The sequence below is a fragment of the Salmo trutta genome, chromosome 15, assembly GCF_901001165.1.
Source record: "Salmo trutta chromosome 15, fSalTru1.1, whole genome shotgun sequence".
Lineage (NCBI taxonomy): Eukaryota > Metazoa > Chordata > Actinopteri > Salmoniformes > Salmonidae > Salmo > Salmo trutta.
In genome coordinates this window covers 17,163,791-17,179,644 of record NC_042971.1, presented here as the reverse complement: position 1 = coordinate 17,179,644, position 15,854 = coordinate 17,163,791, and the positions used below count along the sequence as shown (strand labels likewise).

At 41.4% G+C, this 15,854-nt stretch overlaps 1 protein-coding gene across 17 annotated transcripts in view; it reads right to left on the bottom strand.

Moving 5' to 3' along the window:
* Positions 1-14,588, bottom strand: part of picalma (phosphatidylinositol binding clathrin assembly protein a) — a 51,388-nt gene extending 36,800 nt beyond the window's left edge. For 4 of the 17 annotated variants that reach the window (XM_029690576.1, XM_029690573.1, XM_029690577.1 and 1 more), the window contains exons 1-2: positions 14,427-14,586; positions 14,070-14,209 (exon numbers count right to left, since the gene is read on the bottom strand). In XM_029690576.1, the coding sequence (XP_029546436.1) occupies positions 14,070-14,199 (130 nt within the window). In that variant the 5' untranslated portion in view covers positions 14,200-14,209; positions 14,427-14,586. Of the gene's footprint in view, positions 1-14,069 lie in introns of all 17 variants that reach the window. The other 13 variants (XM_029690575.1, XM_029690574.1, XM_029690579.1 and 10 more) reach the window with 9 other exon arrangements.
* Positions 14,589-15,854: the final 1,266 nt, after the last annotated feature.

Here is a 15,854-nt window from a genome sequence, read left to right as displayed (position 1 = left end):
AAGGACTGTCGTTGCTCCAACGTGTACCTAACAAACATCAATGTCTTTCTTAAAATCAATACACAAGTATATATTTTTAAACCTGCATATTTAGTTAATATTGCCTGCTAACATGAATTTCTTTTAACGAGGGAAATTGTGTCACTTCTCTTGCGTTCATTGCACGCAGAGTCAGGGTATATGCAACAGTTTGGGCCGCCTGGCTCGTTGAGAACTAATTTGCCAGAATTTTACGTAATTATGACATAACATTGAAGGTTGTGCAATGTAACAGGAATATTTAGACATAGGGATGCCACCTGTTAGATAAAATAGGGAACGGTTCCGTATTTCACTGAAAGAATGAACATTTTGTTTGAGATGATAGTTTCCGGATTAGACCATATTAATGACCTAGGGCTCGTATTTCTGTGTTTTATTATGTTATAATTACATCTATGATTTGATAGAGCAGTCTTACTGAGCGATGGTAGGCACCAGCAGGCTCGTCAGCATTCATTCAAACACCACTTTTGTGCGTTTTGCCAGCAGCTCTTCGCTGTGCTTCAAGCATTGCGCTGTTTATGACTTCAAGCCTATCAATTCCCAAGATTAGGCTGGTGTAAACGATGTGAAATGGCTAGCTAGTTAGCAGGGTGCGCGCTAATAGCGTTTCAAACGTCACTCGCTCTGAGACTTGGAGTAGTTTTTCCCCTTCCTCTACATGGGTAACGCTGCTTCGAGGGTGGCTGTTGTCGATGTGTTCCTGGTTTGAGCCCAGGTAGGAACGAGGAGAGGGACGGAAGCTATACTGTTACACTGGCAATACTAAAGTGCCTATAAGAACATCCAATAGGCAAAGGGATATGAAATACAAATCGTATAGAGAGAAATAGTCCTATAATAACTACAACCTAAAACATCTTACCTGGGAATATTGAAGACTCATGTTAAAAAGGAACCACCACCTTTCATATGTTCTCATGTTCTGAGCAAGAAACTTAAAATGTTAGCTTTTTTACATGGCACATATTGAACTTTTACTTTCTTCTCCAAAACTTTGTTTTTGCATTATTTAAATCAAATTGAACATGTTTCATTATTTATTTGAGGCTAAATTGATTTTATTGATGTATTATATTAAGTTAAAATAAGTGTTAATTCAGTATTGTTGCAATTGTCATTATTACAAATAAAAAAGTTTAAAAAAACAATTCAAATTTAAAGAAAATCTGACGATTAATCGGTGTCGGCTTTTTTTTGGTCCTCCAATAAATCGGTATCGGCGTTGAAAAATCATAAAACAATAAATTAATTTTAAATTAAAAGAAATAATAATATTTTAAAAAAAATTAAAAACGGTCGACCTCTAGTCATTATAGCCATTTTTGTTTAATCAGACCAGAGGACAATTCTCCAAAAAGTACGATCTTTGTTCCCATGTGCAGTTGCAAACCGTAGTCTGGCTTTTTTATGGCGGTTTTGGAGCAGTGGCTTCTTCCTTGCTGAGCGGCCTTTCAGGTTAAGTCAATATTGGACTCATTTTACTGTAGATATAGATAATTTTGTACCCGTTTCCTCCAGCATCTTCACAAGGTCCTTTGCTGTTGTTCTGGGATTGATTTGCACTTTTCACACCAAAGTACGTTCATTTCTAGGAGACAGAACACATCTCCTTCCTGAGCAGTATGACGGCGGCATGATCCCATGGTGTTTATACTTGCGTACTATTGTTTGTACAGATGAACGTGGTACCTTCAGGCGTTTGGAAATTGCTCCCAAGGATGAACCAGACTTGTGGAGGTCTACAATGTTTTTTCTGAGGTCTTGGCTGATTTCTTTTGATTTTCCCGTGATGTCAAGCAAAGAGGCAATGAGTTTGAAGGTAGGCCTTGAAATACATCCACAGGTACACCTCCAATTGACTCAAATGATGTCAATTAGCCTATCAGAAGCTTCTAAAGCCATGACATAAGCTGTTTGAAGGCACAGTCAACTTAGTGTATGTAAATTTCGGACCCACTGGAATTGTGATACAGTGAAATAAATCAGCCTGCAAACAATTGTTGGAAAAATTACTTGTGTCATGCACAGAGTAGATGTCCTAACCAACTTGCAAAAACTAGTTAACAAGAAATTTGTGGAGTGGTTGAAAAACAAGTTTTAATGAGTACAACCTAGGTGTATGCTAACTTCTGACTTCAACTGTATATCTTTTTCCTTATATTTATATCCATGTCTGACATTCAATCAATCCCTATCCCAGTCTGCTGTTCCCACGTGCTCCAAGAGGACCACCATTGTTCCTGTTCCCAAGAAAGCTAAGTTAACGGAGCTTAACGACTAGCACTCACTTCCATCATCATGACGTGCTTTGAGAGACTAGTCAAGGATCATATCACCTCCACCCTACCTGACTCCCTAGACACACTCCAATTTGCTTACCGCCCCAATTGGTCCACAGACGACGCAATCACACTGCCTTAACCCATCTGGACAAGAGGTGTACCCATGTAAGAATGCTGTTCATCGATTACAGCTCAGCATTTAACACCATAGTACCCTCCAAACTCGCCATTAAGCTCGAGACCCTGGGTCTTGACCCCGCCCTGTGCAACTGGGTCCTGGACTTTGACGGGCCGCCCCTAGGTGGCGAGGGTAGGAAACAACATCTCCACCCCGCTGATCCTCAACACTGGGGCCCCACAAGGGTGCGTTCTCAGCCCTCTCCTGTACTCCCTGTTCACCCATGACTGCTTGGCCATGCACGCCTCCAACTCAATCATGAAGTTTGCAGACGACACTACAGTGGTATGCTTGATTACCAACAACAACGAGACGGCCTACAGGGAGGTGGTGTGGGCCCTCGGAGTGTGGTGTCAGGAAAATAACCGCACACTCTTCCACAAAACAAAAGGAGATGATTGTGGACTTCAGGAAATAGCAGAGGGAGCACCCCCCTATCCACGTCGACAAGACAGTAGTGGAGAAGGTGGAAAGTTAAGTTCCTCGGCATACACATCACAGACAAACTGAAATGGTCCACCCATACAGACAGCGTGGTGAAGGCGGAGCAATGGCGCCTCGTCAACCTCAGGAGGCTGAAGATATTTGGCTTGTCACTTAAAACCCTCAAACTTTTACAGATGCACAATTGAGAGCATGCCGTCTGGCTGTATCACCGCCTGGTACAGCAACTGCTCCGCCCACAACCGTAAGGCTCTCCAGAGGGTAGTGAGGTCTGCACAACGCATCACTGGGGTCAAACTACCTGCCCTCCAGGACACATACAGCACCCATTGTCACAGGAAGGCCAAAAAAATCAAGGACAACAACCACCTGTGCCGCTGCCTGTTCACCCCACTATCATCCAGAAGGCGAGGTCAGTACAGGTGCATCAAAGCTGGGAACGAGAGACTGAAAAACAGCTTCTATCTCAAGGCCATCAGACTGTTAAACAGCCATCACTAACATTGAGTGGCTGCTGACAACATACTGACTCAAATCTCTAACCACTTTAATAATCTAAATTTGTATGTAATAAATGTATCACTAGTCACTTTAAACAATTTTCACATACCCTATATTACTCATCTCATATGTATATATTGTACTCTATACCATCTTGCCTATGCCGCACAGCCATCGCTCATCCATATATTTATATGCATGTATTCAATCATTTACATTTGTGTGTATAAGGTAGTAGTTATGAAATTGTTAGATTACTTGTTAGCTATTACTGCACAGTCGGGAACTAGAAGCAAAAGCATTTCGCTACACTCGCATTAACATCTGCTAACCATGTGTATGTGACCAATACAATTTGATTTGAAATTTGATTTGACTGGCACACCCCTATGTGTAGTAGAGAGGAAACTGACCATCTATTCACAGGAAGTATTAAAACCATAAAAACCCATTTGTGGGCAGAATTCAGAAGATGCGAGTCAACCTGAGCATAGCACCTCGTGGTAGCCAAAATACAGATGGTAATTGAGTCTTGCATAGCTGTACACCATAAATCTTGCATTCGCTCTGTTAACATCTGGAGACACTACCGTCAGAAAGTTGGCTTCGGCCGCAGCAGAGGAAGGGGACAAAAAGTAGAGCCTACTAAAATGGCTGGGATTACTCTTGGAACTACTAGCGAACAGACTTTCATTGTTAATCACCATTCTAGTTAATGGAGCGTTTCTGAAACCCTTTGATTCTGACTCCCAACATCTACCAAGCTATTGGTTCTAGTAAAAATGTTTTAAAAAGTGTTTAAATTAGACCAAACTTTTACTGAGTCTGATTTATAAACAGGCTGAATTGAGCAAAATGCCTGACACAATGGTTCAAAAAAAGAGCCAGGCGTAGCAAAGTCCAGCAACTTAAATTGCAGTTTCACTCCATAAAGAAAACCAAGACCAATTTGCATGTTCTCTCATCTGACCCATGTATTCCAAGCAGTCGGTCTGATTCTTTGAAACTTCCCCAAAAAAATGCCACGCTTGAATTCAGAGATTTTGTACGTGTACAGTAAGCACTGCAATCATGTACATAACAATCATAAATCTCACGCAACAGATATAGGGTCTCATGAGACCAGCCTCTCTAACCAAAATAACATGGTTGGTGATTTGTCTGTTATTTTAGTTACCCAACCAAGTTTTAACCACCGGTCTCTTTGTAAAACACCACCAGCCTGAAATTCCTAGAAGGCCTTCAGACTTTACTCTAGTGCTAAATCACAATGAAATAGTACAGATAAGACAAGTCAGTCTCGGTGACTCACTATGGACCTGCGGCAAACAAGACTAAAAAAACAAAATGGCAGCAAGTGTCATATCAGCACTGTGCAAATTGAGCTTTTCACATCAGCACTGATTTTGGCAAGGATGTCAGCTGAAAATTGCAAAGGTCTCGAATCCAAAGCATGAAAAAAGGAAGGGAGTGCAAAGAACAAGCTGGTGGGAATCAGACAAGGCTCTATTCTGAATACTTTGTGGTTTGGGAGGGTTGTGTGGAAAGTTTAAAAATGAAAAGCATGACAAAAGGATTCCAGTAATGACAAACCACCATATTTTGGGTAGAGAGACTGCATTGCCAATGTCTGCAAAAGAGCTTGCATCAGCAGCTGTAGCCACATGTCAAGTCATAATTAAAATATATGAAATAGAGTGAAAATGATTACTAAACTTCCTAGAAAATAAAAGCTAGGTCACTTTCATAAGCTACTGTATATCATTTATTTGCAATCAATTTATAAATAATTATAATGCATGCGATTCATGAGTCCAGATTTAGTGTGATGACATGAAGTGCTATGGAATGCTTATGCAGTGGTTGACCTGGACCTCCTGTTGAAAGTGTTTCTTCCCCGCACCGTTTTCTCAGTCGTCGTTCATTGAGTCTACACACATTTATTCCAATTGCAAGGGTCAAGGGCTTATACATAGGTCAAACCCACTGTAGCTAAGGGTATTTAATAGCCATTACATGTTAGTGATGACATGGTCAGGGCAGCTGACGGGAATTGAAAGCATTAAAATGAACTAAACAGTCCAATAAAAAGCCCCCTCCATGCGGAACTCTGGACAAGTTAGCAATGATTGGAATGCAATGGCCGAGGCATTTCCCTCGTATTCCCTTGAGAGTTCTTTAATTAACACACCAGATTTCAAGGGCCAAACATGCAAGGAACAGACTTGATGGCTTCAGCAAACAGTTCCAATAAGCTCAGCAGAACACAAGGTTTACAGGGGGAAGATTATAATAATGAAGTCCTTTTATTTCCCACTTATTGGAAAAAAAATGGGTAGCATTAATTACCCCAAAACACTTCCTGCCTCTGGCAGAACCCAAATCTACCCTAAGTACAACTGTTTGACAGAAGAAAAAAAAAGAAAAAAATAAATAAAATAAAAAACACCTGAAGTGTACAATTCTGCGTTACAAGCCTTTTTGAAGACACATATGCCACCCATAAACATGAGCTTGGAGTACACCATAGTGAAGCTATAGGCCTACAGGGGTTCAACATCTAAATAAAGAGTAATTTGTGGTACAACTAACTGCTTGTCGACGACTGAAGTTCAAAAACTAGGCTTGAGTTTGAAGAACATGTCGCCAGAAGTGGATTTCTTTTGGTTGGAAGGTAGACAAGTTCATTTAGAAAGTTGAGTTGAATCATTTTGTGGAAGACATTTTCAAATTACACAAAAACTGTGCATACTTGAAATGCCATAAGCCAAAGACGATTTTGTCAAATCGTCGCAGCACTCTATTCAAATGGTGTGCGGGGAGTAGGGCTGGGGCGATATGGACAAAATATCATATCATGGTATTTTTCACATTTTTGACACCATTTTATGATTTTGGTTAATAAAAATTCTAAATTTGCTTTAAGAGAAGTGTGTGACCCTAGGGTGGCAACATATACATTCAAAATTATTTCAAAGGGTCCATTTCCATTCTGATTGAACAGTATAAAACAATTCAACTTCAAGCTAAATCATTTCCTGTATTTCCTGCACATTTGGAGGGTCATTTCCACGATATGGGTGAAAATACTAGGCCTTATTTTTAACCAAATGTTGCAATTGCGATTTAGGTCAAAACACTTCAGTGAACTTTTGGAATCATGGAAATAGAATGTTTATTATAATTCTATAGTTAGAATATAAATAGTGGCCACTTTGAATACAGTGTTTGACATGACAACGAATGAAAATGCCATGAACGAGTTACTACTCTGACTCAGTACTTTTATTAGCAAGTTAGCTAGCTAGCACGATTTAGCTTAACTTGCTAAGCAAATTCAAACTAGCTGTTTGCAGATGTAAGAAACACAAACTAATATTGTAACTATAGAACACTTGTGGACTTATATTAAGATCAAATTGTAAACATTGTTGTATTGACCATGCAGACTGAACGAAAGTGTCGTGGTCAAGCAACAACAAATGCGCTCCTTGAGTAACGGGGTGGGACTAGGTCTGTGTGGAAAGCGGCGTGGAGAGAGAGCAGAGAGGGATACCCAAGTAGCAAAGTAAACTATAAAAATGGACGTTACACACGGCGTATCACATTTAACAAAACATTCAAATACAGTTATAGAAGGTAAAGTAAAAACCCAAACCGGTCCGTGCATCAATACCGGTATATAGTAAAATACGGTATAGCGCCCAGCCCTAGTGGGGAGACAAGAGTGGACAGACAATACGCTTTCATAATCAATCACAGGAAGCCGATCAAAAGGGTATTACTCTTTTTCTACCCTCCCAAACAATCAGCTCCCTGATATTTTTGGAATACATACATTAAATACACACACACACACACACACACACACACACACACACACACATAAATCAACATCCTGCCTGACTGTTGACACTCAGGAAGTGAGTTTATTTCCCAAGCCTGCGGTGTAGTGGAGGGTAAAGAACAGAACCAATGTTTACGTACCTTTTTTTTTTTTTTTACTTTACCCATCCATTGCGAATATATGCATTGAAAATGTTGGCCGTTAATTTATTCACTGCAAATGGCAATCAGTGTTAACCCCCCCCCCCCAAAAAAATGTTGCACTTCCCTAAACATGGCATTGATGTAGCATACAGCTTTGAATCAAGGCTCGACCTCCTCAGTAAATATATATCAGGCAGAACAGTAGCAGTTAACACTATCGTCAATTCATTTTCAGAGGATTCCCCGCCCTTTTAGAATTTTCATTCCAATTCATTTTCTGAAATTGTAGAGGGATATGTTCCAGGGGAGTACAATTAGGTTAGTTCACTACGTGATCTTGCAGTGGACAGATGCAAGATGATTAAAGTGCATTGAAAAATTCTCAGCTAGAGTAGTCGATGGCTCTTTCAAGGTCTGCGTTTGCATCAGTGGCATTTGTAACCAGTTTGCTTTTTTCCTCTATATTAGGGACCAGCTCTACACAGCATATGGATGATATGATACAATCATTTTAAAATGATAGAGTTGGCCATGCTAGAAGTATTCAGTGATCACAACACAGGTATAGTAAGACCAGAGTGGGTCAATCTTTAAAAATCTTGCCAAAGACCCTGAACTCAACTTCACTTCATTGTAGACAAATGGCTAATGAGGTTAATCTATGAGATGGGCCAACAGAGATAAAATCAAGCTCGGAATATGGAGGTTAAAGAATGAGTATTTGATGGTAGTGCCTGGTTTGCAGCTTTGAATCATGACACTGAATCGCAAAAGGCTTTTCAGAGTTACAGTGGGCTCCATTCAGTGGGGCAGGCGGTGTCAGCACTCTTTTTGAGGGACTGTCATTCGATGCCACTGCGGTCACATGCTCTGAGTGGGCTGCGTTCTGCAGGAGAGTTGGGAGGGGGGGGGGGGGGGGTTAAGGGTGAACCTGTGGCAGAGCCTCTCATGCTGCATGTGTTAGCGTGTCCTCTGGCCTGACCCAGCTGACTGCGACCTCAGTGGTTACTGGGCAGAATGGTAGGCATTAAAGTGGTTCACATTCAGTGCTTCAGAGGACAATTCACACACCCAATGAAGGCTCCCCATCTATAACACAAGCAAAATAAATGGCGTCTTTCAACAACAAATAAGTTGTGCTCTGGGCCTTTACTTGTCCTGTATTAGCGGACCAATATAGCCGTCTGTAGCGGCTTCCCACCCAAACATCTTCCCGCGGCAATGCTTCATGGCACCTTTACACGGTTATTACCATAGCTAAAAGTGGGCCCAATTCAACCAATCCCATCAGTACCAATCCTCCTTGTGCTTTAAGAGTCCACATTTTGAATCCATGTAGGCTTAGTCAACATGCAATGTTAACTCAAATGCATAGAAATCTAACGTGCTTCCTTGCTCAGCAGCATATGGTTGTCTCCATTTCAAATACAGATCACAAACCAGAAAAAGAGCTATGGGGCACTGAAGTGCTTGAGGGTTCCACTCTACACACTGCTGAGGTTTGAAACATACGTGGATCATGCCCCTTACCCTCAGCAGATTCTAGGGAGCATCATGTTGCAGGATTGACTCACAAGTCAAGCTCCCAGAATAAGCTTGGATCCTATAGAACACGCTTGCTCAGTAATCAGCATTACCACATGCACCGAGAGGAGAGATGACCTCACAACTTAACATTGTTCTAAAATTACCTTTTACATTTCTGGTTAATTATCCAACTGAAACCCACTCCTACTCAGGGCCTTAAGTAGGAGGTGGTTGAGTGTTCATGTGACATAACACCTTGTCCCATGCAGCTAACCTCTATTGTGATGCAAATAGGTCCAGGAACCAAAACAAGTGTTTTGTACAATACAGATATTGTAGGCTTACATTATAATCAAAGTAACAAGATCAGGTAAACTCATGCTTCCTAGTTTCAGTCTCACTAACACACCCAGTAATCGGACAACCTTTTTTAGTAAAGTAGCCACAATACAACATGGATACCTGGGATTTGCATTTTCATAGGAAAGTCAGTGTTGAGATTTCCTTCCCCAAAAAAGTGTGCTAAACCTAGATCTGTGTCCAGATCATTTGGACCACTGAGGTACTATCAGGTGATTGCTACCACGCCACTCAGCTACTGTCTGAGGGACTATCGTATCTACTCCCTCCTGTGTGATTACTTTGGTTAAGGGCATGTATTGAGAGTTTTATGCCTGAGCTCGAATAAGAAATTAAGATTTCAAAGTAAATTCCTTCTGGAAATAAACAAGGTTTAACTCTCATCATCATGTTTCCCCAATGGTAAAGAACTTTGCACAAACACGAATACACAAAGGCCGCAATCAAAAGGGGAACAATTCCAAATGGAATTCCAGGCATGCTGACTCACTGAAGGAAGGTGACGTTATAGTCAAGTACAAAGGTCCTCATCACAGACGTATTTAAAAAAAAATAATAACTTCATTGTTCACCAAATGTAGCCATCATATCAAGTGGAAGGTGATGAAGTATAGTTCCCAACTTCCCACATTACCTCATTATGATCACACATCCTGTTTAGGGATGCAAAACAAGTTTAGTGACACAATGACAAAATAAATGTTCCATTTACAGTGGTTGAAAAGTCCCTAAAGCATCAGATAGACTATACTCGTGATTGACCCTTGCACTTTGGGATGGACAGAAATGGGTTAGCGTAAAAGCAATTAAACCATAAAATCCCTAACATGCAATAAAATGGCAGTCTTTTTCGCTCTCTATATATAGATGAGTGCAATATTGAGTCAGGTAAGTTGCACCGATTACAACAAACTGGAAACTAAAGTGATAGCTCTATATTTCTAAAATTGCAAGAGCAGTCATCTTGGAACAAATTTTACACCTGCTCTTAACCAAATTAGACCAGAAAACAAGAGCAGGCTCATAGAGTGGAAAACACAACAGTTTGACCTTTGCACATTTTGTTCCCCTTTCTGGTAACTGTTAAGTCTCAAAGTTGTTTATTTAAAAAGGCTGTGTTAAAGAACGCGGACACTGGCCGGAAACCCAACCCAAATCAAAGGAGCTAAGAGAAGGGGGCCATATCTTGCGTACAAATCAGACCGGAGGGGAGCTAGACACACCACTGCCATTTCGGTCTGAGGAAACGCCAACTCCAAGTGCTACCAGCCCTCCTGAATACCTCCAACCTTTGTGACATTCCTGCTCCGCTCCTGCCACCCCCAGACTACAAAAGGAGCCTCAAGGCCCTCCCCAGCAGCCTCCTTATCAAGGAGAGGCCAATCAAGAAGCTTTCTAGGGACAGGAGTCAGTGAGGTATGGCCTCTACACACTTTTAGGTTCGAGTTTCAGACATGCCCTTCAAAACCCACGTCAAACACCACACATGACATTTCTTATTACGGAGCCAATGCTAAAAATAGTGCCCAGCAGGAAATTGGTTTCAGTCTCTAGTCACCAAAACCGAGACGTATGCAAATAAGCAGCATGGTGTGAACAACTATTGATGTGGCAATGCATGCAGTCAACCCGCTTCAGCACTGATGCTAGGGCGCTGAGAATGACCCAGAATTAAAACCCATTAAACGGGAGTAACCCGACACGGCCAGGGCAAACACCAGGAAGAGACGGAATAGACTTGATGAAAAACCAACCTAGACTGAGTCTGAACAAATTTTACCACCACCATAAACCAGGATACAATCAAAAAGGGTAATGCTAATGCCAACTTACAACCTGTTCAGCCATTGAGAAGGCTGGCTATTGTAATTGCAAATAGTCACTGTAACGGAAAGTGGTTCTGCTGGTGACTAAATCTGTTGGCCAGTTTTGATACCTCCAGTTTTTCATGAACAAGACTTGACGCGCTCTTATGTAGGTGTTATTTTTGTGCGTTAACATGCAATCACAACATCAGTTTGTTGGAAAGGAAAAGGCTTAACCACCGCTAATGTCATTTTCATTGAGACCTGCTTGTGCCTTTTTTCTCTTTCACCAGCCACACTCCTTGCAACATTACAAGTGGTTGTTTTCTGATGAACTAGTTCTCCTTGGAAAATACTTATCACATAGATCTGCAACATATAACAGCAGCCCACCAACTTTCCAGGTATCCCCCGAAAAAACAGAGAAGAACCTAGGTATGTCTGCAAAGCACATGCGTCGGTGGTACGTTGAGGTCCCCCATTGTTTTAACCCAGTAAAAGGTGTGGACAGGTTGAGGATCTTTAAGATTAAGTTCACTTGATTTGTCAATGGCGAAGGTACATGGAGATGTCAGGATTCAGATATGACGTAATTGTTTTAGCACAATCCACAGAATTTTGCCGCTAAGGCATGCAACATGGTTCAATGCATCAATATATCAGCATAGTCTACCTTTTCAGTTTTTCAAATTGCCAGCGTCTTATGGCTCAAATTGGGATCATGTATACTGTGCTAATATCAATTTATTTATTTTTTTATTATTTTTTTATGTGTAGAGTAAGAGAGAGCCATGAACAATAGAGCAAACTTAGTAAACGAGGCAATTCTGGTAAGTGCATGGAGGACGCCATATTTATGCACCTCTGCTACTGTGAATTAGGGTAATCCCAGGTTATCAGACCCTGCTTTCGAATCCTGGTCTGAGGTGGGTCTGACCCTGGTTTTATCTCAAATCAAATACAGTTTCATTTGTCACATACGCCGAATACAACAGGTGTAGACCTTACCGTGAAATTCTTACTTAAAAGCCCTTAACCAAAAATGCAGTTCAAGAAAGAGTTAATAAAATAATTACTAAATAAACGAAAGTGTTTTATTTTTATCGAATCACACAAAAAGTAACAAGAAATGTACATAATAACGAGACTATGTACAGGGGGTACCGGTACCGAGTCAATGTGCGGGGATACTGGTCATTTGTAAAGTGACTATGCATAAATAATAAACAGCAAGTAGCAGCAGTGTAAAATCAAAGGTGAGGTGGTGGGTGGGGGGTGTCAATGTAAATAATCCAGGTGGCTATTTGATTAGTTGTTCAGCAGTCTATTTGGGGAGCACTGGATTTATGGGGCAGCAGGTAGCCTAGCGATTAGAGGCGCAAGCCCGAAACCAGAGGGTTGCCAGTTTAAATTCTAGGTCTGACAGGAAAAATCCGACGGGAAGTGAGCTGGCAACTGGAGGGCTGCTGGTATCAAATCCTAGATGCTGTCATTATGGGATATTGTGTGTAGATTGATGAGGAAACATATTTATATAACCCATTTTAAAATAAGGCTGTAACTTAACAATTTTGAAAAAGTCAAGGGGTCTGAATACTTAGCGAACGCACAGTATATGCGTGTCTTTTGGAGGGGTTTGGATAAAGCGCAAGTCAAATTTTGGTTGGATTCAGAAGGAAGAACCTGGGTAGGTAGCCTGTTGTATTAGGGACTTTAAATAGAGCAAAACATCACTGCAATACTCTGATGACATGCTTCAATAGAAAATATTTATAGTGAGAAATCACTTCCATACCTTTATGTAGATCGTTCTCCTACACATACATTACTCATCAAATATACCAACACATGGTTGGATTAAGTAGAGTTCTAATTTCAGTCATTCCTTCCCAGATTACTTGCCTGATTCAGTGTTTATTTTATTGTGTATTATGTGCATGCAAGTTGATTTCACAATGCTCATGAACCATATAACATGGGTGTGGTATAAGGTGTGGTGCATTGTGGTCTGGTCACAAAGATCCCATGGTACTTATCACAAGAGTAGGGGGTGTTAACCCGTGTTGCGACTTTATTCCCAACCATCATGGCCACCTAGGCCAAGGCTAATGGTCCCCTGATCCCCAATAGGCATAAATCACTCCTCACTGTGATAGCTGGGTCTTATCAATAGGCGCCAAAAAGGGGAAAAACTGACTGAATGAAAAACTGACTCAACTATGGTCAAATGTCAGGAAGTGCATAGGGTATGTATTTTACATGCCTAGTCAGACTATCTTTCAGGCAATGACACTAAAAGTTTCTGTCGAGGTTCCCCATTTAACGACTAAAGAACGCAGTCAGCCAAAAATACTGGGAGGAGAAACCCTCTGATAACGTCTAGGTTCGCTGAGCAGACGATCATGTCGGGACACTCAATGGACAGTAAATTGCCTGTGAACAAGTAAAGTCACTATTGAAAGGAGATCAAATGGACCATGCACGTCTCAATAGAAGCCAGCATAAAGAAATTAGAGCAGTTATCAGACTTATATTATTAAATAATTGCATTATATATAATTTTATTATAACAATCATCCTTCGTAGAAGTCAAACCATTTCTTGAAAAGTTTAAAAACGTTACAATAAATAGTAGCCTGTGACGTGATTGTAATCCAGTTAATCTCATTGTTTACATCCCAAGCACGTGCCAAGGCTAATTTCAATTGAAAATTGACAGCATGACATCTGACTCGAATTTAGGGTAATTGTAGAACATTTCTAGATAATCTCGCATCGTTTCATAGGTAGGCTAACATCAGTCAAGAACTACTTGATTATAGCCTACGGGTCAGTTTATGTTCGTAGGCCTCAGCCAGAGACCAAACAATTTCTAACGAATACATACGCTTGATCAAACGCTGCATTGTTGCAACTCACCGACATATTGATACTTACAATCTAAATGTTTCTTTTTCGGCCCCATAATTTCATGCGTAGTCGCCTTGCACACAGTTTTTGCCACCGCAGATCCGGTAACACTGTGTTGAGCTGCGGTTATCCTGTCCGTAATGCTTTGCCCAGACATCTTCGCACTTCTGTATTAAGATATAGAACAAATGTTTTAAATCCTGTGGAATCGCTATTGTCCTCTGTAGCTTCCACAGTTCTGCCACATGACACAAAATAAAGACGAGAAAAATGAGACGGCAGGAACGTTACTCTTGAAGCTAAATCCCAGGGTGATATGCAGCCCACATCCACGATTTTGAGGGTGAAATTGAAGTTTGGTTGTATATTATATTGGATACAAACCTAGAGTTTTTACTTCTTGTCAATTCCGAATGAGCTCTCTCTCCAAACAAAGTCCTTCTCTCGCACTAACTGACTCCCCCTCTCTCGCACTGACTGAGTCTCCTTCTCGCTTTAGTTCCCACTGAATAAGTCTGTGCTCTTTTCTACTTCGCCTCCCCCTGCTGGCTCTAATGGGCTGGAGGCTTGCAGGAAAATGGCGGGTCTGATTCCTCCAGGGACAGGGTATAGCCTATCAGAAAGGAAGACACAAAGCAGCAGGGTCAACTCCACCCAGAATCTGTCCAGGCAGGTTGAGGGCGCGTTCCTGTGCCCAGTGATGCCAATTTAGCAATTTTGTTGCTAGATTTAGCAACTTTTCAGAGTACCCTGGCAACTTTATTTTTCAAACAGCACCTATCAACAAATGTAGCTACTTTTAAAAATATATTTGTAACTTTTAGCAACTTTTGAAAAGTGACACAAACGCTAAAATGCCCGCATTTTCCCTATAAATGACACAAAAACGATTTTCTCTGTCACACACTCAGTCACAACACACGAAAGTGCATTGTGAGTGACATCAACAGCAGGCACTCAGCTCGTGCACAGGCAGCAGCAGGCCAGCAGCAATTTCAGCAAATTGCAAATCATTGTTGGCTGACTGCAGCAGCAGTAGTATGCATTCGACGAGACAAACCCAATGAATATAGTTGGTCATAAATGTTTGGTCTTGAACAGAACTTACAACATTCCTACAAACCAGCTGGGCTAGACAATCTGGACCCTTTCTTTCTAAAATTATCTGCCGAAATTGTTGCAACCCCTATTACTAGCCTGTTCAACCTCTCTTTCGTGTCGTCTGAGATTCCCAAAGATTGGAAATCAGCTGCGGTCATCCCCCTCTTTAAAGGGGGGGACACTCTTGATCCAAACTGCTACAGACCTATATCTATCCTACCCTGCCTTTCTAAGGTCTTGGAAAGCCAAGTTAACAAACAGATTACCGACCATTTCGAATCCCACCGTACCTTCTCCGCTATGCAATCTGGTTTCAGAGCTGGTCAGGGGTGCACCTCAGCCACGCTCAAGGTCCTAAACGATATCTTAACCGCCATCGATAAGAAACAATACTGTGCAGCCGTATTCATTGACCTGGCCAAGGCTTTCGACGCCGTCAATCAGCACATCCTCATCGGCAGACTCAACAGCCTTGGTTTCTCAAATGATTGCCTCGCCTGGTTCACCAACTACTTCTCTGATAGAGTTCAGTGTGTCAAATCAGAGGGCCTGTTGTCTGGGCCTCTGGCAGTCTCTATGGGGGTGCAACAGGGTTCAATTCTCGGGTCGACTCTCTTCTATATATACATCAATGATGTCGCTCTTGCTGCTGGTGATTCTCTGATCCACCTCTACGCAGACAACACCATTCTGTATACTTCTGGCCCTTCT